We start from the raw sequence: 22,733 nt of genomic DNA, 5'->3' as shown, positions 1-22,733 counted from the left end.
AATTTCTTATTTCTCTTCCCATCCTTAAAATACAAGTTTAAATCGTAATTTGAGTCCTTTTCCCACAGTGTAGCCAAACTTTGGCACCAGACTTGAAGGCTTTACTTTGTTAGCCATGTGCTTATGAAACCCCAGCGCTTTCCTTAGATCTTTTGGCTGATAATCTCAAACATGGAGGATGCTTCTGATTCTTCACAAGGGGTTGCTCCATTAATTAATAATGTAGCTCTCCCAGGCTCTCCGCAGTCTCTTCCTGTATCAGTGACAGGCTGTAAAAGTCATCGAGTAGCCAATAAAAAGGTAGAAGCGAGAAGTGAAAAAGCTCCTCCCAACAGCTCTTCCTCCTTCTGAGCCGAAAGTAGATCAGAAACTTCCCAGGAGCTCCGAGAGGCGAGGAAGTGGCGGGGGGACACGATCATCCGCGCGGAGCCGGGCAGTGGCGGCGGGAGGAGCGGCAGCCCGGGGCGCAGCGGGGGACGCAAGAAGCGACCCCGCGTGAGGACTGAGCCTCTGCTCGCCCCCTCTGTAGTTAAGAAGATAGAAAAGTGGCAGTCGGCGTGCTCGCAGGTGAGGGGCTTGATGCGGTCGCTTGGGAGCCGGCCAGCGCCGGCAGGGAAGTGCAGGCAAGCCGGGGAACAAAGCAGTGCGGGGTGGGGGTCTGCCCGCTGCGAGCCCCCTCGTGGCGTCGGGCGGGCCGGCTGCGCGCCGAGCACGTTGTGAGCCCGGCGGCTACCGACTGGGAGCCGGCGCTGGGGGAGGGGGTTGCCGCGGGTCCCGCAGCGCCGGCCCGCGGCGGAGCGTCCGGCCCCATTGTGAGCAGGCTGCCGGGCGTGCGGAGGTGGGGCGCGCTCAGAGGGTAGACGCGGCGGTGGCGGCTCCGCTCGCTCAATACCTCGGCGGCGGCAGGAGTGAACTCGGCTCCGGTGGCAGCCGCGCCGCGTCACACAAAAGGCAGCAGACCTTCTCCCGGCGCGCGGACCAGCCCACGCCGCTGCCGGGCGCTCCCCACCTTACCGGCTTTCCTTTCCCTCCAATTTTGATAGGGAAGCGGGGCCGACGCGGGCGGCCGAGAGAGCGGGCGAGCCCGCGGGCGGACAGGAGATGCCGCTGCTACACCGAAAGCCGTTTGTGAGACAGAAGCCGCCTGCGGACCTGCGGCCCGACGAGGAAGTTTTCTACTGTAAAGTCACCAACGAGATCTTCCGCCACTACGAGTAAGGGCCGGGCCCGGTCGGGCGCGGGGGGTGAGGAGTGCGGGTAGACCCTCCCCAGCACCCCAGCTCCGTTCAGTTCTTCTCTGCCTCCCCAGCGCCCTTTTGTCTCCTTTTCTTCGCCCTGGGGATCTGGCGGGGCGATTTGAAAGTGACGGGTAGTCGCAGGCCCGCGTTCCTCTGCTCGCGAGCCCGACCGGGTGACGGAGCGGGCCCTGGGGTAGCCCTGCCGGCCGCGGCGCTTGTAGGGGGAGCGGGCCTGGGCGAAGGAGGCAGGGGTACCCGGCCAGCTGCCGGGACTTCCCTGAACCGCGGCTACCGCCTGCGGGGTGGCGGAAACTCCCCGCCTCGCCCCTCCCCGCCGCGGCCACACGCGCACTTCGCGGCCAGTTCCGGGATCCCCGCCGGGTGGCCAAGGGGATCCCCGCTCCGGCCAGCGGCACGGGGCCCCCGTCCCCAGCCCGGGGGAGGGAATCCCCGCCCCCGGGGGCAGGAAACGACCGGGCTGGGCTTCGTTTCCTCTGTCCGGAGTGGGGTCTGAAGTTGGTTCTGTCTGGATAAGAGCGGGAGAGAGCCTAGTTGAGACTCATGGGAGGAGGGCTTCCCCCGGGTTCGGGGCTCCGGGACTCGAGAGCCTACCCCGGTGGCCTCCTGTGAGGTTGGGCTAGGCCTCGGAGAGTGCGACGCGAGCCGCTCGCTCTGTCACCGCCCCTTCTTGGTGACTAACTCCCGGCCCTGGGGAACTCGGCGTCTCCGCCCCCGGAGACCGGGTGAGGAAGGAGTACCGGCCCTACTAGAAGAGGAAGGGGGAGAGAGCAGGGCCCAGGGCGCTCCTCGTTTTCACTTTCGCGTTGCCTGGAGGGCGGCAGTGGGAGTTGGGGGAGGGGATTAAGACAAGTTCAACTCCAGCCACAGCCAGTCGCCTCTTTATCCCCCTGCGCACGTGGGCCACCTGACATGTGCCACTCGCTATTGTTTTGCTAAGAACTCAGTGCTGCTGCTTGTGCAGTTTCAACTCCTAAATTTCCAGCTTCTCTCCTGATTTTATACCAAGAGTTTCTTATCATGTGACAGGGAGCAATGGAGTGTATTTTAGCCATCTGTGTTTAAATAGGATCTTACAAGTGAAAATGTCAATTGATCAGTCATTGAAACGACCTCATCATCCCTTTTTCTTACGTCTTCTTTTCTCTACTCAGAATGAATCCCTTTGTGGCATGGAAACTAACTGATAGAGCAACCAAGCACATTTGTGTAGGAGGCACCTTTTCTGAGTTGGGGGCTTAATCCAGGGAGGGCGTTAGGCAAACTCTGCACCTGTTGGCACAACGAGTAATGAGGTTAGAAAAGAGTTCCTTTGAGCATTTATTTTAAGTAGTTCTTTTTCCTCAGTTCCACAGAAAAATGAGTTACAAGTAAACATGTCCAATAATGGTCCTAGAGAAATTTTTCACCAGATAATACTTTTAAACCAAAGTGCACATCTTACTCTGCTCCTGTATGGACTTGTTTGTTACTCAAATAGATTTCACTCTTGTAACCACTTAAGTGAATGTGGATTAGGTAAATTGACAAGGATGATGTCTTATTTTTTTTTAAGTTTAAATCCTTGGTAATAATTCTGAAATTTTAAAAATTGTATTTGAGTGCCAACAAAATAGTGAATTTCAAACTCTGTTTTCCCCTTTGACATAAACAATCTTATCTATTTAAGAGGCTCTCCACTTTGGAGTGGAGAATGAATATGGCTGTCATCCTTTTTGAATTCAACACTTTTCATATACTTTGTTTCTTAAGGTGAACTACTCAAACCTGGAGATATCTAAAATGCAGAAATAAAGGGAACTTTTGATATTTGAAGCCTACCTACCTTTCATTTATATTAAGGCACTGTGTCCTCTGTAATCTTATGACATGAAAACAATTTTTAATAGTTTTTTGTTTTTTTTTTTTTTGCTGTAGTGTTTGAAGTTTTGGAAATTACAAGCAGTTCAGGAGAGATGATTGGGTTTGGGAGCAAAGACCAGTTATCCCTGAACGAAGCAGTGCTACTGGTGTACTTAGATATTAATCTTTTATGACTTTGAATTGGCAAAATGGAAAGACTTCCTCCTTGTCCTTCTAAGCAGGAGTGATCACCCGCTCCATTGTATCTAGTGTAATGTCTGCTATTATTGTACTATAATGCAATGTATTTGTTGCCTCACATTTTCTCTTCTCCAAAACCATGAATTCTTTGAGACAGACTATGAACAGGATGAATCCTTAGTGATTATATAGTATAACTCCTTTGTGTCTTTGAACTATGTGTTTCTTAATTAATTGCTAACTCTTGTTTGACCTGCTTTTGTAAGTAAAGATGACTCATTAAAAATAGCATTTATAGGCAAATACATATTCAAAGTACATAATGTAGTTTCTTAAATTAGAAGTTTATTCTGTAATTTTAGCTAGCTGACAAAAATTTTATTTTTAATTTATTTTTGGCTATGAATTGTTAACAAATGGAAGAGTCAGGTCTGAATACCAGAAATTCTAGATTTGTGGGATAGGAAAATGATTTGTTGTATTATCCAGTGACTTAATCTCCTAAATAAAATAACTATACTCTTTTTTTCAGCCATTAGACCTTGGAATTTGAATGTACTTCCCTGATTTCAACCTTCCTTCCAACATGTAGGAATCTCTTCCATAATATCACTGAGAGGCTGTCCAACTTATGTTTTAACTTGGCTTTCCAGTGAAAGGAATTTGATTAGCTTTTAGGGCAGTCCATTTTCATTGTTCACCAGATCTCACTTGTCAATTCAGTCCTCTCAGCAACCTCCTACAGAGGAGGAAGCTGGGACTGGGGCGGGAGGGTGTAGGGGGAGTAAGTCCAAGATCACCCAGGTCCAAAATCACATAGTGAGCAATTGGTGACACTGCAATTCTAACTCATGTTCCTAAGACTCTAGAGTTTATGCTCTTATTTACTGTCACATGGTGCTTGTTATAGAGAATTCTTCCTAATATATGTTGAGGTTTAGAGAAGTATGCACTGAGAACATAGAAGCATTGCCTGGAATTCAAGCTGGCTTCCTAGATCTTTATGTAGGCAGCATCCTCTACTGCCCGTGCTCAGATATTTGACTTCTTCACTATGCACCAAAATGATTAAGCTCTAGATTTTAATTCACAAACCAGAATGCCATTTATCAATTTACAGTGGGGGAAGAATGCCTTTCACATAGACCAATCCCATAACTGATGATCAGCTGTGTGTGAAATCCAATTATAATCAGAAGGCTGTGTGGTAAGCATGGGATTTTTCAAGGGGGATGGATAATCATCATAGCTTGTGTCTTCAAATTAGCTCTTCTTTAGGAATAAATCTGCCACATGCCCAGATGCTTGGGTTGATGCGTCTGTTTTCCTTTGGTACAGCAGAGATATTCCTAAATGCTTTTTCTTTATTGCTTTTCTTCAGCTTCATATCATCTGCACATTTTGTGAACCTGCCTTGCTTGTCTTCACATAAGTCTTTCTAAGGCAGCACCAAATAAAGTGCTATTTCATTGGAGTGGGGTTTTTTGGGTACTAAACCCAAAAAATAAAACATTTTTTTTTATTAAACTTTTCAAATCCTGACTATCTCTGAATAAATGTAATGTAGTTTTCACCAAGCTGTGCGGTCGCAGTTGACTCATCTGGGGGGGGGGAGGTGGCGGCCGGTTGCCAAATCCTAGGCTCTCAGGATTGCTTGGAGGGTACCGGGGGCGGGGGCTCTTTCCCGGAGGCGAGGGCGAGGCGGGGGACTGGGCCCGGTCCCCGGCGTAGGCGTGCAAAGTATGGAGGGCGGCGAGAAAGGAACAGGCGGGACACGGTTCTTTTAGGGTGAAGAAGCCAAGAGAGATTATTAGGGGAGAGTACAAGCTTATATCGGGCGTTTAGAGGGCGGGGTAGCTGTAGAGGTTAAAGGCTTGGATTGGTTCTGAGAGGGCGCGGAGGTTGATTGAAAAGGGGCGAGAGTTGCTCCGGTAACGGTGTCTGGCAACAATGTATGCGTACTGGTGGTGATGGGAGTTGCACTGGCAACGGGGAGTGTCCGGGCAAGATAAGGGGGTGGGGAAAAGGCGGTTCCCTCCGGCAAGCCTCCCCTAACAGTGGTATTTTGGGTGAGGAAATGGGGCCTGCCTCCGGCCTCACTTTCCCAGGCCCGGGGGGCTGCGGAGGGCGCTGTCGCCCGTGCCCACCACCCTCCCCAGGGGCTGATCGGGTCCCCCAGCCCAGGCCCGCCAAGTTGAAGCACATAATCAGTGTCCCGCAAAGCTGGTATTTTTCTATATAAGGTGTTTTAAATTTGGCATGCCCTTGATCTCCTGATTCTCTGCTCTTATAATCCTGTCAGTGAGAAAATTGTTAGAACAACCCAAGCTGGCTTCTAGCAATTACTCCTTTTCTATGTTTATAAGCCATGCTTTCCATCTCTTGCATGTCATATGATGTTTAAGTCAGGAATTACTTTAGTTTTCAACCCGTGACTGCATTTCTCAGTTAAGCTAATTATTTTGTGGGCATAGCAGTCTGCTATGTCCTTGAGATCATTTTCTTCTCTGTGCTGGATCTTTATCTTGTCTTATATCTAAATGGTTAATAAAGTTTTGGCCCTTATGTAGAGTACACTCTTCTGAAGTGTGTTTGATTTCTGATTTTTGTCACTTCATTCTTAATCTTATTCTACCAGGTTTTTAATTTCCCAAATACCAGGCAAGTTAACAGTATGTTGCTATCTGTTGCTCAGTTTGCTCACTAGAGGGTTGATTGACTTAATATTATATTAGAGCTATGTTCTTAAAAAAGTACTTACCTATTAAGAAATAATGGTAAAGAGCAGGGTTTGGCAAACTTGCCCCAAAGAACTTATTTTAAAAGGCTACTGTGGTAGACAGTGTTCCTGCCTCCTCCTCCTGAGGGTAGATCTTTGTGCAGAGAGAGGCTATAATGTAACAACTGGAGATCTTGCAAAGGGATAGACAAAAAGGAAAGGAACAGCACACATTGCAGGAGACAGTGGAACCCTCATGGGTGTAGAAGGGCACCTGTATGTATATCATTGGTTACTGACTATCCTGTTTTTCTACCTGCTAACACATTGTTTAGTGGAGGCTTGTGGCACTTGTGTCACTGCTCTCCTTGGTATTTTGAACAGTCTTAACAAATCTAAGTAGTATTTATTGCAACTCAGATTACACTGAGCTGTCCCCCTGCCCTGGCGCTTTCAGTGGTCTAGCAAATGTCCCAGGCACCTAGCTGCTATGTATAGAGCTTTGGTGTCCAATATGGTAGCCATTACCTGTTCACGTGTGGCTATTATTGAGCACTTGAAATGTGACTAATCCAAATTAAGATGTGCTGTAAACATAAAATACACACTGGATTTTGAAGACTTAGTCCAAAATAATGTAAAATATCTCAATGATTTTTGCATTGATTGCATATTTAAATGAGATTGTTTAAGGATATATTGGATTAAATAAGAGATAAAATTATTATCCTTTAATGTTTCTTTTTAATTTTTAAAATGTCACTAGAAAATTTAAAATTTAAAATTATGTGGCTTGTATTCTGTTTCTATTGGTACTAGTTTAAATGCTAGCTAATGTATAAGATTTAAATTTGAAGTATACTTAAACAGTACTGGGTATAGTTTAAATTATTAGAAGTCTATTTCATGTACATTTTGTACTAATTGTGTGTTAGTCCTAATTGGGATGCTCGGTCTTATAGATATGTTTGTTTTTATAGGAATAAGTTTAAAAGTTGTATAAAACTTCCTAAGTGGTACTGCAATTTTGTGCAGTAAAACATTTAATAAGTGCTTTTTCAAGATCCATTCATTAATTCTGTTCTGAACCATTGATAACCACCTATTGGGTATGTATCTTGCCTCTCTTAGCTAATAAATTACTAATCTGACATAGATTTTCTTGCTTTTTAGGACCAGATTGCATTTATCTTTCTCTCTGGCATTCCTTTTTCCAACTCTACTTATCCTTTAAGACCTAACTCAATGCCATTTTCTCCAAAAATTGCTCTAGTATTTCCTGATCTTTTTTGCCCTCCTTTTCTCCCCTTTCTCTGAATCCCTTGGATATCTGCCTCTGTCTTATAAACACCTTTTACTTATAAACCCTCCTCTCCTCCCCTTTCTCTGAATCCCCTGGATATCTGCCTCTGTCTTATAAACACCTTTTACTTATAAACCCTCCTCTCCTCCCCTTTCTCTGAATCCCTGCCTTATAAACACCTTTTATTGATATGTACCCATTATCTTTTAATAAAGGAGATCATTCAAAAGGATTGATCTTTTTTGTACTGAATTAGTCATTTAACTTGGTGTATGCATATTGTCTCTTTAGATCTCATTTGTATTAAGGTGTGATTAGTTCCCCTTTATTTCCATAGATTTCATTTTTTTTGTTTTGTTTACAGATGCATATACACATGAAACAATCTTAATGGAATTTCCACAAATATATGGAGATCAGGCTACCTACCGTAGGAATAACCTATAGAGAAGTACTAATCAAAAAGTAAATGTACAGCAATTTTAATAGTTTTGAATGATGAAAGAAGGAAAGGAGAGAAAGTTAGAGAATGATATCTATTAATTATATTGGTTACATGCAACTATTAAAAAATGAGAAAAGTAGACCAAACTATAGAGGAGGAAGGAAAAAATTTATACATATCTTACCACTTAGGGGTAACCATTGTTAACCTTTTTGCATATGTCTAGCCTTTTCTATTTTACAAAATATTTTTATTGCAAAGTAATATGAGTACATGCTCATTATAAAAATTAGAAACAATATAGAAATATTAAGAATAAGAAAAAAAGTTTTACTATTAAATACAGTACATGATCCTGGACGTGGGCTAATAGTAGAGGAGAAAAGGCTTGAAAAGACATTGTTGGGACTTATTCAAAAATTGAAATATAAATTGTAAGCTTTATATCAATGTTAAATTTCTTGAGCTTGATAACTGCACTTAAGGTGATTATGTAAGTGAATATCCTTGTTCTTAGAAAGTGTACTTAGGCAGTATTAAGTATTTAAGGAGCATGATATGTACAATCTACACTCACGTGTTCAGAAAATGGATTGGTACCTATATAAATAGATAAGATAGATAGATAGAATGATTAGGCAAATGTGGCAAAATGTTAAAATTGGATCTGGGTATCTTGGGGGGATAGGGCTATTTGGAGTTCTCTATAAGAGGTTTGTATTATTTTTGTAATAGCCCTGTAAGTTTGAAAGTTTCAATATAAAAAGTTAAAATTACGTTTTCTTTTTCTTCCTTCACAGTCTTCCTGTTTTTCCATAAGGGACGTCTGTTTATAGTATGTGTATAATACACATATTACAGTGATTATTATTTTAATGGGATTATGTTACTCAGGGATTTGAATTTTTTCCTACTCAGTTTGCCTTAGAAATCTTTCCATATTGTAGATCTCTTACATTTTAAAAGTGACTAGATAAAAGTTTTGAAAAGAAATAAGTGCTCATATTAAGAAATTCAGAAAAGCGTTGAGTAGAATATCCCCAGTCCCATCTCCACTCCCCAGCTGTTACCTTGATTTTTGTATAACATTCCAGAAATCTTTCTACTTCTATAGTTGTCTTTCCTCCCCTCCTTTCTTCCTTCCTTCCACAAATGGGATCATACTATATATACTGTTTCAGTAAGCTTCTACTAACGAAAAATATGGAAAGGATCACACTGGAAACAGTTTTGTGTTTTCCTAGTAACATATATAAGAACTCTCCTTATAATTTTTTTAAAAATTGTGATAACATATATAGACCATAAAATTTGCCATTTTAAGTATACATTTCAGGAGCATTAATTACATTTACAATGTTTTGCTGCCATTAACACCATCCATTACTAAAAACCCTCCCAAATCTCATCCAAAACAGAAACACTGTATACAGTAAGCAGTATCTACCTATTCCCTCCTTTCTCCAGCCCCTGGTAGCCTCTAATCCACTTCAATCTCTTTGAATTTGCCTGTTCTAGACATTTCATGGAAGTGGAATCATATAATATTTGTCCTTTTGTATCTGGCTTCTTTCACTTAGCATAAATTTTTAAGGTTCATCCATGTTGTAGCATGTATCAGTGCATCATTTCTTTTTATGGCTGAATGATATTTTGTTTATCCATTCATCTATTGCTGGATACTTGGGCTGTTTCCACTTTTTCACTATTGTGAATAATGCTATGAACACTGGTGTATTTCTTTATACTTTTGTTGAATTGACCCCTTTATCGGTGTATAATGGCCATTTTTGTCCCTCATAACTGTTTTTGACTTAAGGTCTATTTTATCTAATATTAGTATAGCTACCCCAGCTCTCTTTTGGTTACTATGTGTGTGGTATATTTTTTCCATCCTTTCACTTTCAACCTACTTATGCCTTTGAATTTAAGGTAAGTCTCTTGTAGTCAGCATATAGTTGGGTCACTTTACACTTTTAATGACTAACTTTTTCATTGTTCTTTATTCACATACCATAATTTACTTAAGCCTTTCTCTTATTGTTAGACATTAAGATTTACTGGTTTTTCACTAATATGTTAACATCTTTAAAAATTCATATTTAAGTGCTTAAATCAATTCCTGTGTTTCAACTGCTTTGGAACAAAAAACTTAAAAATTAGAAGGAAAAAGAAAAGTTGAAGGAAAAAGAGAAGTTGAGTTAATTTTCAGTTTGATTCTCAGCTTCAAAACAGATGGAAATTGAAGTTCAATTTTGGCTGAACGTACCTTTACAATGCAAAAATATAAATGTCTTGCTTAAGTATACTTTCTCTTAGATTTGTATTAATATGTAAATTGACCAGTTACTAAATCCTTGTTTCAATTCTATGATTGTTTTTGCAATAAAGACAATCCTTTATCAGTTTTTAATGTAAAATTTATGTAATGATGAGTAATGGTTTTTATTTTTCTTTGTTTTTTAATCAGTGACTTTTTTGAACGAACCATTCTATGCAACAGTCTTGTGTGGAGTTGTGCTGTGACGGGCAGACCTGGACTGACGTATCAGGAAGCACTTGAGTCAGAAAAAAGGGCAAGACAGAATCTTCAGAGTTTTCCTGAACCACTAATTATTCCAGTTTTATACTTGACCAACCTTACCCATCGTTCACGCTTACATGAAATTTGTGATGATATCTTTGCATATGTCAAGGATCGATATTTTGTTGAAGAAACTGTGGAAGTCATTAGGAACAATGGTGCAAGGTAAAGTTCTTTTAATGTTTATTTTTTTTGGAAAAGTATATATTCACGTTGCTCAAAATTCAAAATATGCAAAAGAGTGAACTGAGGAAAGCTTCCTTTTTATCCTCCAGCTACTCTCTTACCCTCCCCACTGATAGCCCTAGTGGGTTAGCAATTTCTTACCTATTATTCCAAAGTTAATTTATGCATATGCCACCAAAAACCTGTGCATGTATGTGTGTATACATACAGATGTATGTATCTCCCCCCTTTTAATGCAAAAGGTAACATACTTTACTATATACCTTTTTTTCACTTAAAATATCTTGGAGATCAGTCCATTACGATATAAACTGCCTTTTTTTTTTTTTTTTTTAATCATTTTATTGAGATATATTCACATACCACGCAGTCATACAAAACAAATCGTACTTTCGATTGTTTACAGTACCATTACATAGTTGTACATTCATCACCTAAATCAATCCCTGACACCTTCATTAGCACACACACAAAAATAACAAGAATAATAATTAGAGTGAAAAAGAGCAATTGAAGTAAAAAAGAACACTGGGTACCTTTGTCTGTTTGTTTCCTTCCCCTATTTTTCTACTCATCCATCCATAAACTAGACAAAGTGGAGTGTGGTCCTTATGGCTTTCCCAATCCCATTGTCACCCCTCATAAGCTACATTTTTATACATCTGTCTTCGAGATTCATGGGTTCTGGGTTGTAGTTTGATAGTTTCAGGTATCCACCACCAGCTACCCCAATTCTTTAGAACCTAAAAAGGGTTGTCTAAAGTGTGCGTAAGAGTGCCCACCAGAGTGACCTCTCGGCTCGTTTTGGAATCTCTCTGCCACTGAAGCTTATTTCATTTCCTTTCACATCCCCCTTTTGGTCAAGAAGATGTTCTCCGTCCCACGATGCCGGGTCTACATTCCTCCCCGGGAGTCATATTCCACGTTGCCAGGGAGATTCACTCCCCTGGGTGTCTGATCCCATGTAGGGGGGAGGAAACTGCCTTTTTATAACTTTCTAATTTGCTGTATAAGTTCTGTTGTGTGGAAGTTCCATCTTTACTTAAGAATAAAAGTTCTTAAAGATATCTAAACTTTTTATAGCCTCTTGACTTTTGAGGGAGTGGCTATAAAATGGTTTTTTTTTGACCAGAATGCAAATTATTTTCTCTCTGAATTTTAAACTTTAGCAGTCAAAAGTTATTTAATTATGTTTTTTATTGTCTTATTTTGGAGTTTATTTGTAATTTATAATAATATGTTAAATTAATATGATATACTTTAGTTATTAAATGCTACAGGAATTTTCAAAAGTCAAATGATGTTTGTATTAAGACCTAAACTAGTTTAGATTTGAATTAGGCAAATAATTGAATAAGTTCTTTAAAAAATTGTGGAAGCAGTAAATGGTAAAAATTTGTCCTTATTAGAAGAGTTTCACATCTAATGACTTTTGGAAAAAAATTTATTTTTGAAAAATTAGAGAATATAGAGGGGAGATTAATATGTCACCAATAACCCCACCAAGAAAAAAGCATGTTAAAAAAGAATTATATTGTAAATACTGCTTTGGAGTGTTTAATGGTTTATGATTTTGATGATATGCCTAGAAAATAGGTTGTGTTTTGATCTATATCACCAATGGAAATACAGAGCTGTGTTTGGGGACCATGACAATTTTTTCTCCTATAGTTATTGTTTTTATTTGACTTATGCCAAAAATGTTTTGTAATTTACAAATCATTGTGATACATTAACCTTTAACATTAGGAGGTGTTGTTTGTTAAGTTGTACCCAAATTAAATGAGGGTGGCCCTTAATTCAATATGGCTGAAGTCCTTATGAGAAAAGGAAATTGGACACAGAAAGAGAAGGCTCAGATGATTGTCAGCATATTTTAGCAATAAAGTATTTTTAAATTAAGGTATTTACATTTTTTAGACATATTGTACACTTAATAGACTACTGTATAGTGTAAACGTAACTTTTATATGCACTGAGAAACCAAAAACTTTGTGTCTCACTTTACTGCAATACTCCCTTTATTGGAGTGGTCTGGAACCAAACTTGCAATATCTCCGAGGTATTCCTGTATTTGTTTTAGCAGCTAGGAAACTATATATAGGCAGGAAAATGTGTGGGAAAGGAGAAATTGTGGATGACTCCTACCTGGATTTTTTGCCTTTAGCAGCTGGATTGGATGGTAAGATGCAGAAGTTGCAGGAAGTAATATTAGCAGAGGCTAGCCATCTTTGCTCTCATCTTGGACCCAGTTATTTCTTTCTTTCTTTTTTTTAATCATTTTTTATTTTGAAATATATATACAGAAATGTAATAACATTCATAGTACGATTTACAAGTAGTTATAGAACAAATTTCAAAAAATGTTATGAGTTACAATTCCACAATTTCAGTTATTTCCCCCTTCTCTTGCTTCTATCTCTAGGTCCTCTATATTCTACATTTTAAAACACTGATTTTACATTATTCAGGTAGTTCATATTAGTGATAGCCTACAGTATCTCTCCTTTAGTGTCTGACTTATTTCGCTTTAGTGTCTGACTTATATCCTCAAGGTTCATGCGTGTTGTCACTTGTTGCAGGATATCATTCCTTCTTACTGCTACATAGTATTCCATTGTATCTATGTACCACATTTTGTTTATCCACTCTTCTGTTGAAGGACACTTGGATGTTTCCATCTTTTGGCAATTATGAGTAATGCTGCTATGAACCTTGGTGTGCAAATGGCTGTTTGTATAACTGCTTTCAGATCTTCTGGGTTAACGCTGAGGAGTGGAGTGGCTGGATTGTAGGGTAACTCAATATTTAGTTTTCTTAGGAACCGCCAAACTGCCTTGCACAGTGGCTGTACCCTTATATGTTCCCACCAGCAGTGGATAAGAGTTCCAATTTCTCCTCATCCTTTCTAGCATTTGTAGTTTCCTGTTTGTATAAGGGCAGCCATTCTTATTGGTGTGAGATGATATCTCATTGGTTTTGATTTGCATTTCTCTAATAGCTAGTGAAGATGAACATTTTTTTCATGTGTTTTTTAGCCATTTGTATTTCTTCAGAAAAATGTCTTAATATCTTTTCCCCATTTTATTATTGGACTGTTTGTACTATTGTCATTGAGTTGCAGAATTTCTTTTTGTAAGCTGGATATCAGTCTCTTATCAGATATATGGTTTCCAAGTATTTCCTCCCATTGAGTTGGCTGCCTCTTCACCTTTCTGACAAAGTCCTTTGAGGCACAAAGGCTTCTGATTTTGAGGAATTCCCATTTATCTATAATTTTTTTCATTGCTCATGCTTTGGATATAAGGTCTAAGAAGCTACCTCCTATTACTAGGTCTTGAAGATGTTTTTCTGTATTATCTTCTAGGAGTTTTATGGTACTGGCTCTTAGATCTGTGATCCGCTTTGAGTTAATTTTTGTGTGGGGTGTAAGGTAGGGGTCTTCTTTCATTCTTTTGGATATGGATATCCAGTTCTCCCAGCCCCATTTGTTGAAGAATCTGTTATGTGTCAGTTCAGTGGATTTGGGGACCTTATCAAAAATCAGATGACTGTATATTTAGGGGTCTCAATTTGATTCCATTGATCAGTATGTTTATCTTTATGCCAATACCATGCTGTTTGGATCACTGTAGCTTTATAGTAGGCTTCAAAGTCAGGAAGTATAAGTCCTCCACTTCGTTCTTCTTTTGTAGAATGTTTTTGGCAATTTGAGGCCTCTTTTCCTTCCAAATAAATGTGATAACTAGCTTTTCCAAGTCTGCAAAATAGGTTATTGGTATTTTGATTGTAATTGTGTTGAATCTTTAGAGCAGTTTGGACAGAATTTACATCTTAATGATGTTTAGCTGTCCTATCCATGAACACAGAATAGGTCCTCTTTGATTTCTTTTTAGTAAACTTTTATAATTTTCTGTATAGAGGTCCTTTATATCCTTGGTTAAGTTTATTCCTAGATACTTGATTCTTTTAGTTGCTACTGTGGAGTTTTTTCCTTGATTGCCTCTTCAGTTAGGTCATAATTATTGTGTAGGAATATTACAGACCTTTGCTCATTAATCTTGTATTCTGCCACTTTGCTGAATTTATTAGCTCAAGTAGCTGTGTCATCGATTTCTCAGGATTTACCAAATATAGGATCATATCATTTGCAAATAAGGATAATTTTACTTCTTCCTTTCCAGTTTGGGTGCCTTTTATTTCTTTTTCTTGCCTAATTGCTCTGGCTAGAACTTCTAGTGCTATGTTGAATACTAGTCATGGTAGTGGGCATCTTTGTCTCATTCTTGATCTTAGAGGGGAAGGCTTTCAGCTGAGTACTATGCTGACTGTGGGTTTTTCATATATGCCCTTTGTCATACTGAGGAAGTTTCCTTCAGTTTCTACCTTTTGAAGTTTTTTTTTTTTTTTTTAATCAAAAAAGGATGCTGAATTTTGTCAAATCCTTTTTCAGCATCTATTGAGATGATCATTTGATTTTTTTTCCCCTTTGATATGTTATGTATTACATTGATTTATTTTCTTATGTTGAACCACCCTTGCATGCCTGGATTGAACCCTGCTTGGTCATGGTGTATAATTCTTTTAATGTGCCTTTGGGTTTGATTTGCAAGTATTTTGTTGAGAATTTTTGCATCTGTATTCATTAAGGAGATTAATTTTCCTTTCTTGTGGTATCTTTGTCTGGTTTTGGTATTAGAGTGAGTTAACTTCATAAAATGAGTTAGGTAGTGTTCTGGTTTGCTAATGCTGCCGGAATGTAAAACACCAGAAATTGATTGGCTTTTATAAAAGAGGGTTTATTTGGTTACACAGTTACAGTCTTAAGGCCATAAAATGTCCAAGGTAACGCATCAACAATCAGGTACCTTCACTGGAGGATGGGCAATGGCGTCTGGAAAACCTCTGTTAGCTGGGACGGCATGTGGCTGGCGTCTGCTCCAAGTTCTGGTTTCAAAATGGCTTTCTCCCAGGACATTCCTCTCTAGGCTGCAGTTCCTTAGAAATGTTACTCTTAGTTGCTCTTGGGGTATTTGTCCTCTCTTAGCTTCTCTGGAGCAAAAGTCTGCTTTCAAAGGCTGTCTCCAAAATGTCTCTGTAAGCTAAAGCACCTCTCTCAGTTCCAGTGCATTCTTCAAAGTGTCCCTCTTGGCTGTAGCTCCTCTTCAAAATGTCACTCTCAGCTGCACTGAGTTCCTTCTGTTTGTCAGCTCATTTTTATGGCTCTAGTGGTTTAATTTAGACCCACCCTGAATAGGTGGGGTAACACCTCCATGGAAATTATCCAATCAGAGTCATCACCCACAGTTGGGTGGGGCGCATCTCCATGGAAACACTCAGAGAATTACAGTCTAATCAACACTGCCCACACAAGATTACATCAAAGATAATGGTGTCTTGGGGGACATAATACATTCAAACCAGCACAGGTAGTGTTCCTTTTTCTTCAGTTTTTTAAAAGTTGCTGCAGGAATTATGTCAGTTCTTTTTGGAAAGTTTGGTAAAATTCCCCTGTGAAGCCACCTGGCCCTGGGCTTTTCTTTTTGGGAAGATTTTGATGGCTGATTGGATCTCTCTACTTGTGATTGGTTTGTTGAGGTCTTCTGTTTCTTCTTGGGTCAGTACAGGTTGTTCATATGTTTCCAGGAAATTGTCCATTTCTTCTAAGTTGTCTAGTTTGTTGGCATATAATTGTTCATAGTATCTTCTTATGATTTGTAAAATTTCTTCAGGATCCATAGTAAATGACCCCCTCTCATTTTTTATTTTGTTTATTTGGGTCTTCTCTGTTTTTGATTTTGGCAGTCTAGCTAAGGGTTTGTCAATCTTGTTGATCTTCTCAAAAAATCAACCTTTGTTTCTTTTTATTCTCTCTGGAGCTCACTTATTTCTGCTTTTATCTGTGTTATTTCTTTTCTTCTACTTGCTTTAGGGCTAGTTTGCTGTTCATTCTCCAGCTTCTTCAGTTGTTCAGTTAGGTCTTTGGTTTTAGCTCTTTGTTCCTTTTTAATGTGTGCATTTAGAGCTATAAATTTCCCTCTCATCATCACCTTCACTGCACCCCATAGGTTTTGTTATGTTGTGTTCTCATTTTCATTTGTCTCCAGATATTTACTGATTTCTGTTGCAATTTCTTCTTTGACCCACTTATTGTTTAGGAGTGTGTTGTTTAGCCTCCATATATTTGTGAAAGTTCTGGTTTTTTGGTGATTATTGATTTTCAACTGCATTCCATTGTGGTCAGAGAATGTGCTTTGAATAATTTCAGTCTTTTTGAAATTGTTGAGACTTGTTTTGTGCCCCAGCATATGATCTATCCTTGAGAGCGTTCTATGAATGCTAGAGAAGAATGTGTATCCTGGTAATTGGGGGTACAATGATCTATATGTGTCTGTTAAGTCTAATTCATTTATCACATTGTTTAGGTTCTCAATTTCCTTATTGATCCTCTCTAGTTTTCTATCTATAGAAGAGAGTGGTGTATTGAAGTCTACCACTATTATTGTAGAAACATTTATTGCTCCCTTCAGTTTTGCCATTGTACTTTGGGGATCCTTGATTGGGAGCATAAACATTTATGATTGTTATTTCTTCTTGGTGGATTATTCCTTTTATTAGTATACAGTGTCCTTCTTTGTCTCTTATGCCATCTTTGCATTTATAGTCTATTTTATCTGAGATTAGTATTGCTATCTCTGCTTTCTTTTGGGTATAGCTTGCATGGAATATTTTTTTCCATCCTTTCACGTTCAGTCCCTTTGTGTCACTGGGTCTAAGATGAGTCTCTTATGAACAGCATATCGATAGATCATAGTTTTTAATCTATTTTCCCAGTCCGTGTCTTTTAATTGGGGACTTTAATCCATTCACATTCAAAGTTGTTCCTATAAAGGCAGTTTTTGAACCAGCCTTCTTATCCTTTGGTTGTTATTTGTCAGATCTATTTCTACCCCTTTTCTTTTTACCTTTAAGTTACCATTACTAATACTTTTCAGTTCTGTGCCCTTCTCCAGACCTTTCTGTCCTGTCTTTTTTTCAGCTGGTAGAACTCCTTTTAGTATTTCTTGGAGGGCAGGTCTCTTGTTAACTCATTATCTCAGCATTTGTTTACCTGTGAAAATTTTAAACTCTCCCTCAATTTTGAAGGACAGCTTTGCTGGATAAAGAATTCTTGGCTAGGAAGTTTTCTCTTTCAAGATCTTTTATTTTTTTATGGTTTTTTTTTTTTTTTAATTTATTTTTACTGAAATATATCCACATACCATACAGTCAACCAAAGTATAAAACAGTTGTTCATATTATCATCATATAGTTGTGTATTCATCACCATAATCCATTTTTCAACATTTTCATTACTCCAAAAAATGAAAAGAATAAAAATAAAGGTAAAAAGAATACCCAAAACATCCCATACCTCCTCCCTATTGTTCATTTACTTTGTCCCCATTTTTCTACTCATTTTTCCATCACTGGGTAAAGGGAGTGTGAGCCATAAGGTTTTCACAATCACACAGTCACACCATATAAGCTATATAGTTATGCAGTCGTCTTCAAGAATCAAGGATACTGGATTGCAGTTCAGTAACTTAATCGTCCTCAGAGGCTGCTTTGCCTCTGAGTGCAGGCTGTGTCTGACCCAGCGGGGCTGAAACTGTAGGATTCCTGTGCCCTCACTTTGCCAGACAAAATCTGGTTTGCTATGGGGCTACAGACCTGTGGAAAAGTACTCCCTCAGCTGATCCAGCTCTCCAGCTGTCTCCAAGGCAGGGAAATGGCTGCCAGCTGCTGCTTCCCTCAAGGGTTGAAGAAGGGTTTTCAGACCCAGGGCTGGTGACCATCTCTGTCTACATTTTCTCAGTCTCTTTGTCCCTTACTGATCTGGGCCTTGAAATGTCCTCCCTTGTCCACTGGGTCTTCAAACAGTGGTGGTATTTGAAAATCTGTGTCTCTGGTGGGAGGGTTCCTGTGTGCTGATTCTGTGCCACTGAGACTGAATGCGGGGGAAGGGAGAGGACCAGATGGTCTGGGATGGAAAATTCCTACCTAATGTTTCTTCTCTTTCTTCAGTTCAGCATTTGCGGGGTCTGTCCCCAGTCTAGATGCTCCTCCAGAGTTTCAAACAATTCAGAATTGTCCTTTTTTCATTGAATCTCTGGAGAGAAGTTTTCAGTAGCTGTTTACATCATCATGTTGATGATATCACTCCTCTCTTTCAGGATCTTAAATATGTAATACCACTACCTTCTTGCCTTCATGGTATTCACTGGGTAGTCAGTACTTAGTCTTATGTGGTTTCCATTGTATGTGGTGGATTGCTTTTCTCTTGCTGCTTTCAGGGCTTTTCTCCTTCTCTTCAGCATTTGACAGTCTGATTAGTATATGTCTCAGAGTGGTTTGCTAATGCTGCTGGAATGCAGAACACCAGAAATGGATTGGCTTTTATAAAAGGGGGTTTATTTGGTTACAAAGTTACAGTCTAAGGCCATGAAATGTCCAAGGTAACACATCAGCAATTGGGTACCTTCACTGGAGGATGGCCAGTGGTGTCTGGAAAACCTGTTAGCTGGGAAGGCTCGTGGCTGGCATCTGCTCCAAAGTTCTGGTTTCAAAATGGCTTTCTCCCAGGACGTTCCTCTCTAGGCTGCAGTTCCTCAAAAATGTCACTCTTAGTTGCACTTGCGGTATCTGTCTTCTCTTAGCTTCTCTGGAGCAAGAGCCTGCTTTCAATTGCCATCTTCAAACTGTCTCTCATCTGCAGCTCCTGTGCTTTCTTCAACATGTCCCTCTTGGCTGTAGCTCCTCTTCAAAACATCACTCTCAGCTGCACTGAGTTTCTTCGGTTATGTCAGCTCATTTATATGGCTCCACTGATCAACTTAGACCCACCCCAAATGGGTGGAGCAACACCTCCATGGAAATTATCCAATCAGAGTCATCACCCACAGCTGGGTAGGGCACATTCCAAAGAAACACTCAAAGAATTACGATCTAATCAACACTGATAACATCTGCCCACACAAGATTACATCAAAGATAATGGCGTTTGGGGGACACAATATATTCAAACTGGCACACCAATGATTCTTATATTTGTGCACTTCATGTTGTCCATCATTTCCCTGAGGTCCATTTCAAATGTTTTTATTTTTTTTTCCATTTGTTCTTTACTGGGTTTGCTTTCAATTAATTTGTCCTCTAGTTCACTTATTCTTTCTTCTTCCTCTTCAAACCTGCTATTATGTGTCTCTAGTATAATTTTAATTTGATCGACAGTCTCTTATTTCCATAAGATCTGCTATTTTTCTATTTACCCTTACAAATTCTTCTTTATGCTCTTCTAGGGTCTTCTTGATGTCCTTTATGTCTTTATCCAACCCACTGAAGTTGTTTCGGAGATTGTATGTACTTATTTAATTGCTTCAAGTTCTGTGTCTCCTCTGGCTTTTTAATTTGGTCCTTTGACTTGTTGATATCTTCTTGGACCTTCCTATGGTTTGTGATTTTCTGTTGACTTTGTGGCATTTGATTATCTTGATAAGGTTATTTTGGGAAATGCAGGATAATTTGGACATTTATATAAAGTTTAGCAGAATCACAGCTTTGTGGAGTGCACTTTTCCTGTCTTCCCAGCAGATGGTGCTCTTGAGCCACCTCTTTCCCTCAAGCCCGCTTTTTCCTGACTGCAGCTGTGCACTGGGCAGGGTCTAAACCAGGTGGATATCCAATTAGTGTAGCCGTTCTCCATGTACATTGGCTTCTGTCAGCCCTCGGGGTGGTGGGTGGGCCGTATGCAGTTTGGCAGAGAGTCCACTTAAGGGCACAGTGGGTCTGGGATTCCCAGGCCTCTGAATAGTCCACCCTTGGGCTGTGGGGCTGTTATTCTTACCCTTTCCAGCCCTCAGTCAGCTCAAAATTGCCTTACTTCCTAATTGGCTCTCAAGGTCTCTGCCTCTGAGCCTCTGGGGTGCAGGAGGGGCTCGTGGTGCTTCTGTGCAGCATCCTTGCTTATCCCTGCCTCTTGCCTGTGCACACAATGTGCGTCTATGGAGCAACAGTAAATGCACCAAGTTTTCTGTGTGTGGTCAACACAGGTCTGCTGGTTCCCAAGTTTCCTCACAGGAGCTCCCAGCCATGGTGCTGAGAAGGGTTATCTCCCCAGCTAACTGCTGAGATGGTATGTGGTAGTGGAGAGCTCCTCAACCTCCTGCTTGGCTAGACAGCTTGCAGCTGCCAGCGCCAGTGGCAGTCCCAGTTGAATAAACTCATCATCTCCTTTCATACATAATTTCTCTGCTCTTTCAACCAAGTCCCCACTATATGTTGTAGAAGTCCTCTCGCTGCTTTTACCCTGGAACCACTGTCTGGCCATTTTCTGCCTTTTCTCTAGTTATTCAACAGGGGAGAAGTTTGCTCTGCTTCTCCTATTTTACCATCTTCCTGGAAGTCTCCCCAGTTATTTCTGATCCCTCATTTTGCATTTCACAGACATGTTGCCTACATGATTCATTTATTTCCTTGAGTGCCTTTTTTTTTTCGTATTTATATTTTATTTTTTGTTACTGGAGAAAACCTATTGTTTTATTTATTTTTATTATCTTTTTATAATCATATTTTTATTGTCAAATATAACTTGTATATTTGGAAAGTGATCACTTTCCAAGTGCAATTTAACAAGTAGAGAGCAAATTTCAAAAAATATTATAGGTTACAGTTCCATAGTTTCAGTCATTTCCTTATTATGAAATATAACATACACAAAAAGGTAGTATCTGTCAAAGTATAATTTAACAAGTAGATATATAGGAAATTTCTGAAGTTGTTATGAGTTACAGTACCATATTTTTAGTTATTTCCTTACTGTGAAATATAACATATATACAAAAAGTATAGCTTTCAAATTACAATTTAATAAGTAGCTATAGAAGAAATTTCAAAGGATGCTATGTTACAGTTCCACCATTTCAGTTCTTTCCTTCTAACTATTCTAGTACCCTAGCAACTAAGAAAAAGAAAATCGTATAAAGATTCAGTATTCATAATCCTTTATTAAATTCCATCTTGTCTGTTGCTACCCCTTCCTCTAGTTTTATCACTTTCCTGATCTTCAGGGATGTCAAGGCAGTGACCACCCTAACCTGTTCATGTTGAAAAGTGGTGTCAATTTTATGAGCAAAAGGGACACATCTAGTTGATATTCTTGAAGAGGCTGTTGCCTCTGGGTTTGGGGGCTTAGCTGGCATACAATCTAAAGGATTTAAATTTCTGAAGAATAAACTTAATGAGTAAAACTTTTATAGAGTCCCAGATTAGGGATCGGGGTATTCTTTAAGGTTTTTGGGACTACTATTGACTTGGGCTTATCATATTGTGATCTTTTAGCATATCTGGGTGAAGCTTGCATAGGAGTAGCCTCCAGGACATTCTCTTGACTCTATTTGGATACTCTTAGCCACTAAAACTTTATTTTGTTGCCTTTCTTTTCCCCCTTTTGGTCACAAAGGTCCCTTGAGTGCCTCTTACAGGGCTAGACACTGGTCTCGGTAACTAGAGGTATAAAAAGGACTAAAGATGCTCTTAAGGAGTTCAGTTAATTTAGAGACAAACATGTAGACATACTTGGTAACTTGCCAAGTATTAAACATTCGAATGAAGTAATTCCAGAGCATCAAGATTCAGTGTGGTGTTGAGGCTAGGCCTGGGTTCCCTCACACTTGAACTAACAGTGTATTTTTGAGTCTTTTAATCTTTGCCAGATCTGATGTTATCTCAGTGTTTAAATTTGGTTGTTCATGTCCTTTGCCCATTTTTCTTTTGTCTTGTCTCCAATGTATTTTTGAGCTATTTATTAAATACTAGTCATATTAAATCTTTTGTTGTAACTTTTTCCTTAAACTTTTTATTTTGAAATAATTTCAAACTTATAGGTCAGTTGCAAAAATAATACAAAATACATGCAGAGAACTCCAGCATACTGCCCCACAGATACCTAGAGCCACCAATTTTAACATTTTGCTACGTTTGCCTTATCATTCTGTCTGTTTTCTAAACATTTCACAGTAGGTTGTTGTCTTAGTTTTCTGGCTACCATGATAAACCCACACAATAAATTGGCTTAAGCAACAATATTATCTCACAGCTTTGGAGACTGGAAAGCTTATTCTTCCTGCAGTTGGTAGCCTTTGGGCTGGCTGGGAATC

At 39.7% G+C, this 22,733-nt stretch overlaps 1 protein-coding gene across 1 annotated transcript in view; it reads left to right on the top strand.

Annotated features, from left to right (window-relative positions):
• Nucleotides 1-1,086: 1,086 nt before the first annotated feature.
• Nucleotides 1,087-22,733, top strand: part of BAZ1A (bromodomain adjacent to zinc finger domain 1A) — a 107,139-nt gene continuing 85,492 nt past the window's right edge. Inside the window, exons 1-2 of the mRNA XM_037834808.1 lie at nucleotides 1,087-1,214; nucleotides 10,237-10,515. Of these exons, the coding sequence (XP_037690736.1) occupies nucleotides 1,102-1,214; nucleotides 10,237-10,515 (392 nt within the window). The 5' untranslated portion in view covers nucleotides 1,087-1,101. The remainder of the gene's footprint in view (nucleotides 1,215-10,236; nucleotides 10,516-22,733) is intronic.

Source organism: Choloepus didactylus, chromosome 4 (assembly GCF_015220235.1).
Source record: "Choloepus didactylus isolate mChoDid1 chromosome 4, mChoDid1.pri, whole genome shotgun sequence".
Classification (NCBI taxonomy): domain Eukaryota; kingdom Metazoa; phylum Chordata; class Mammalia; order Pilosa; family Megalonychidae; genus Choloepus; species Choloepus didactylus.
This window is presented reverse-complemented; position numbering and strand designations above follow the sequence as displayed.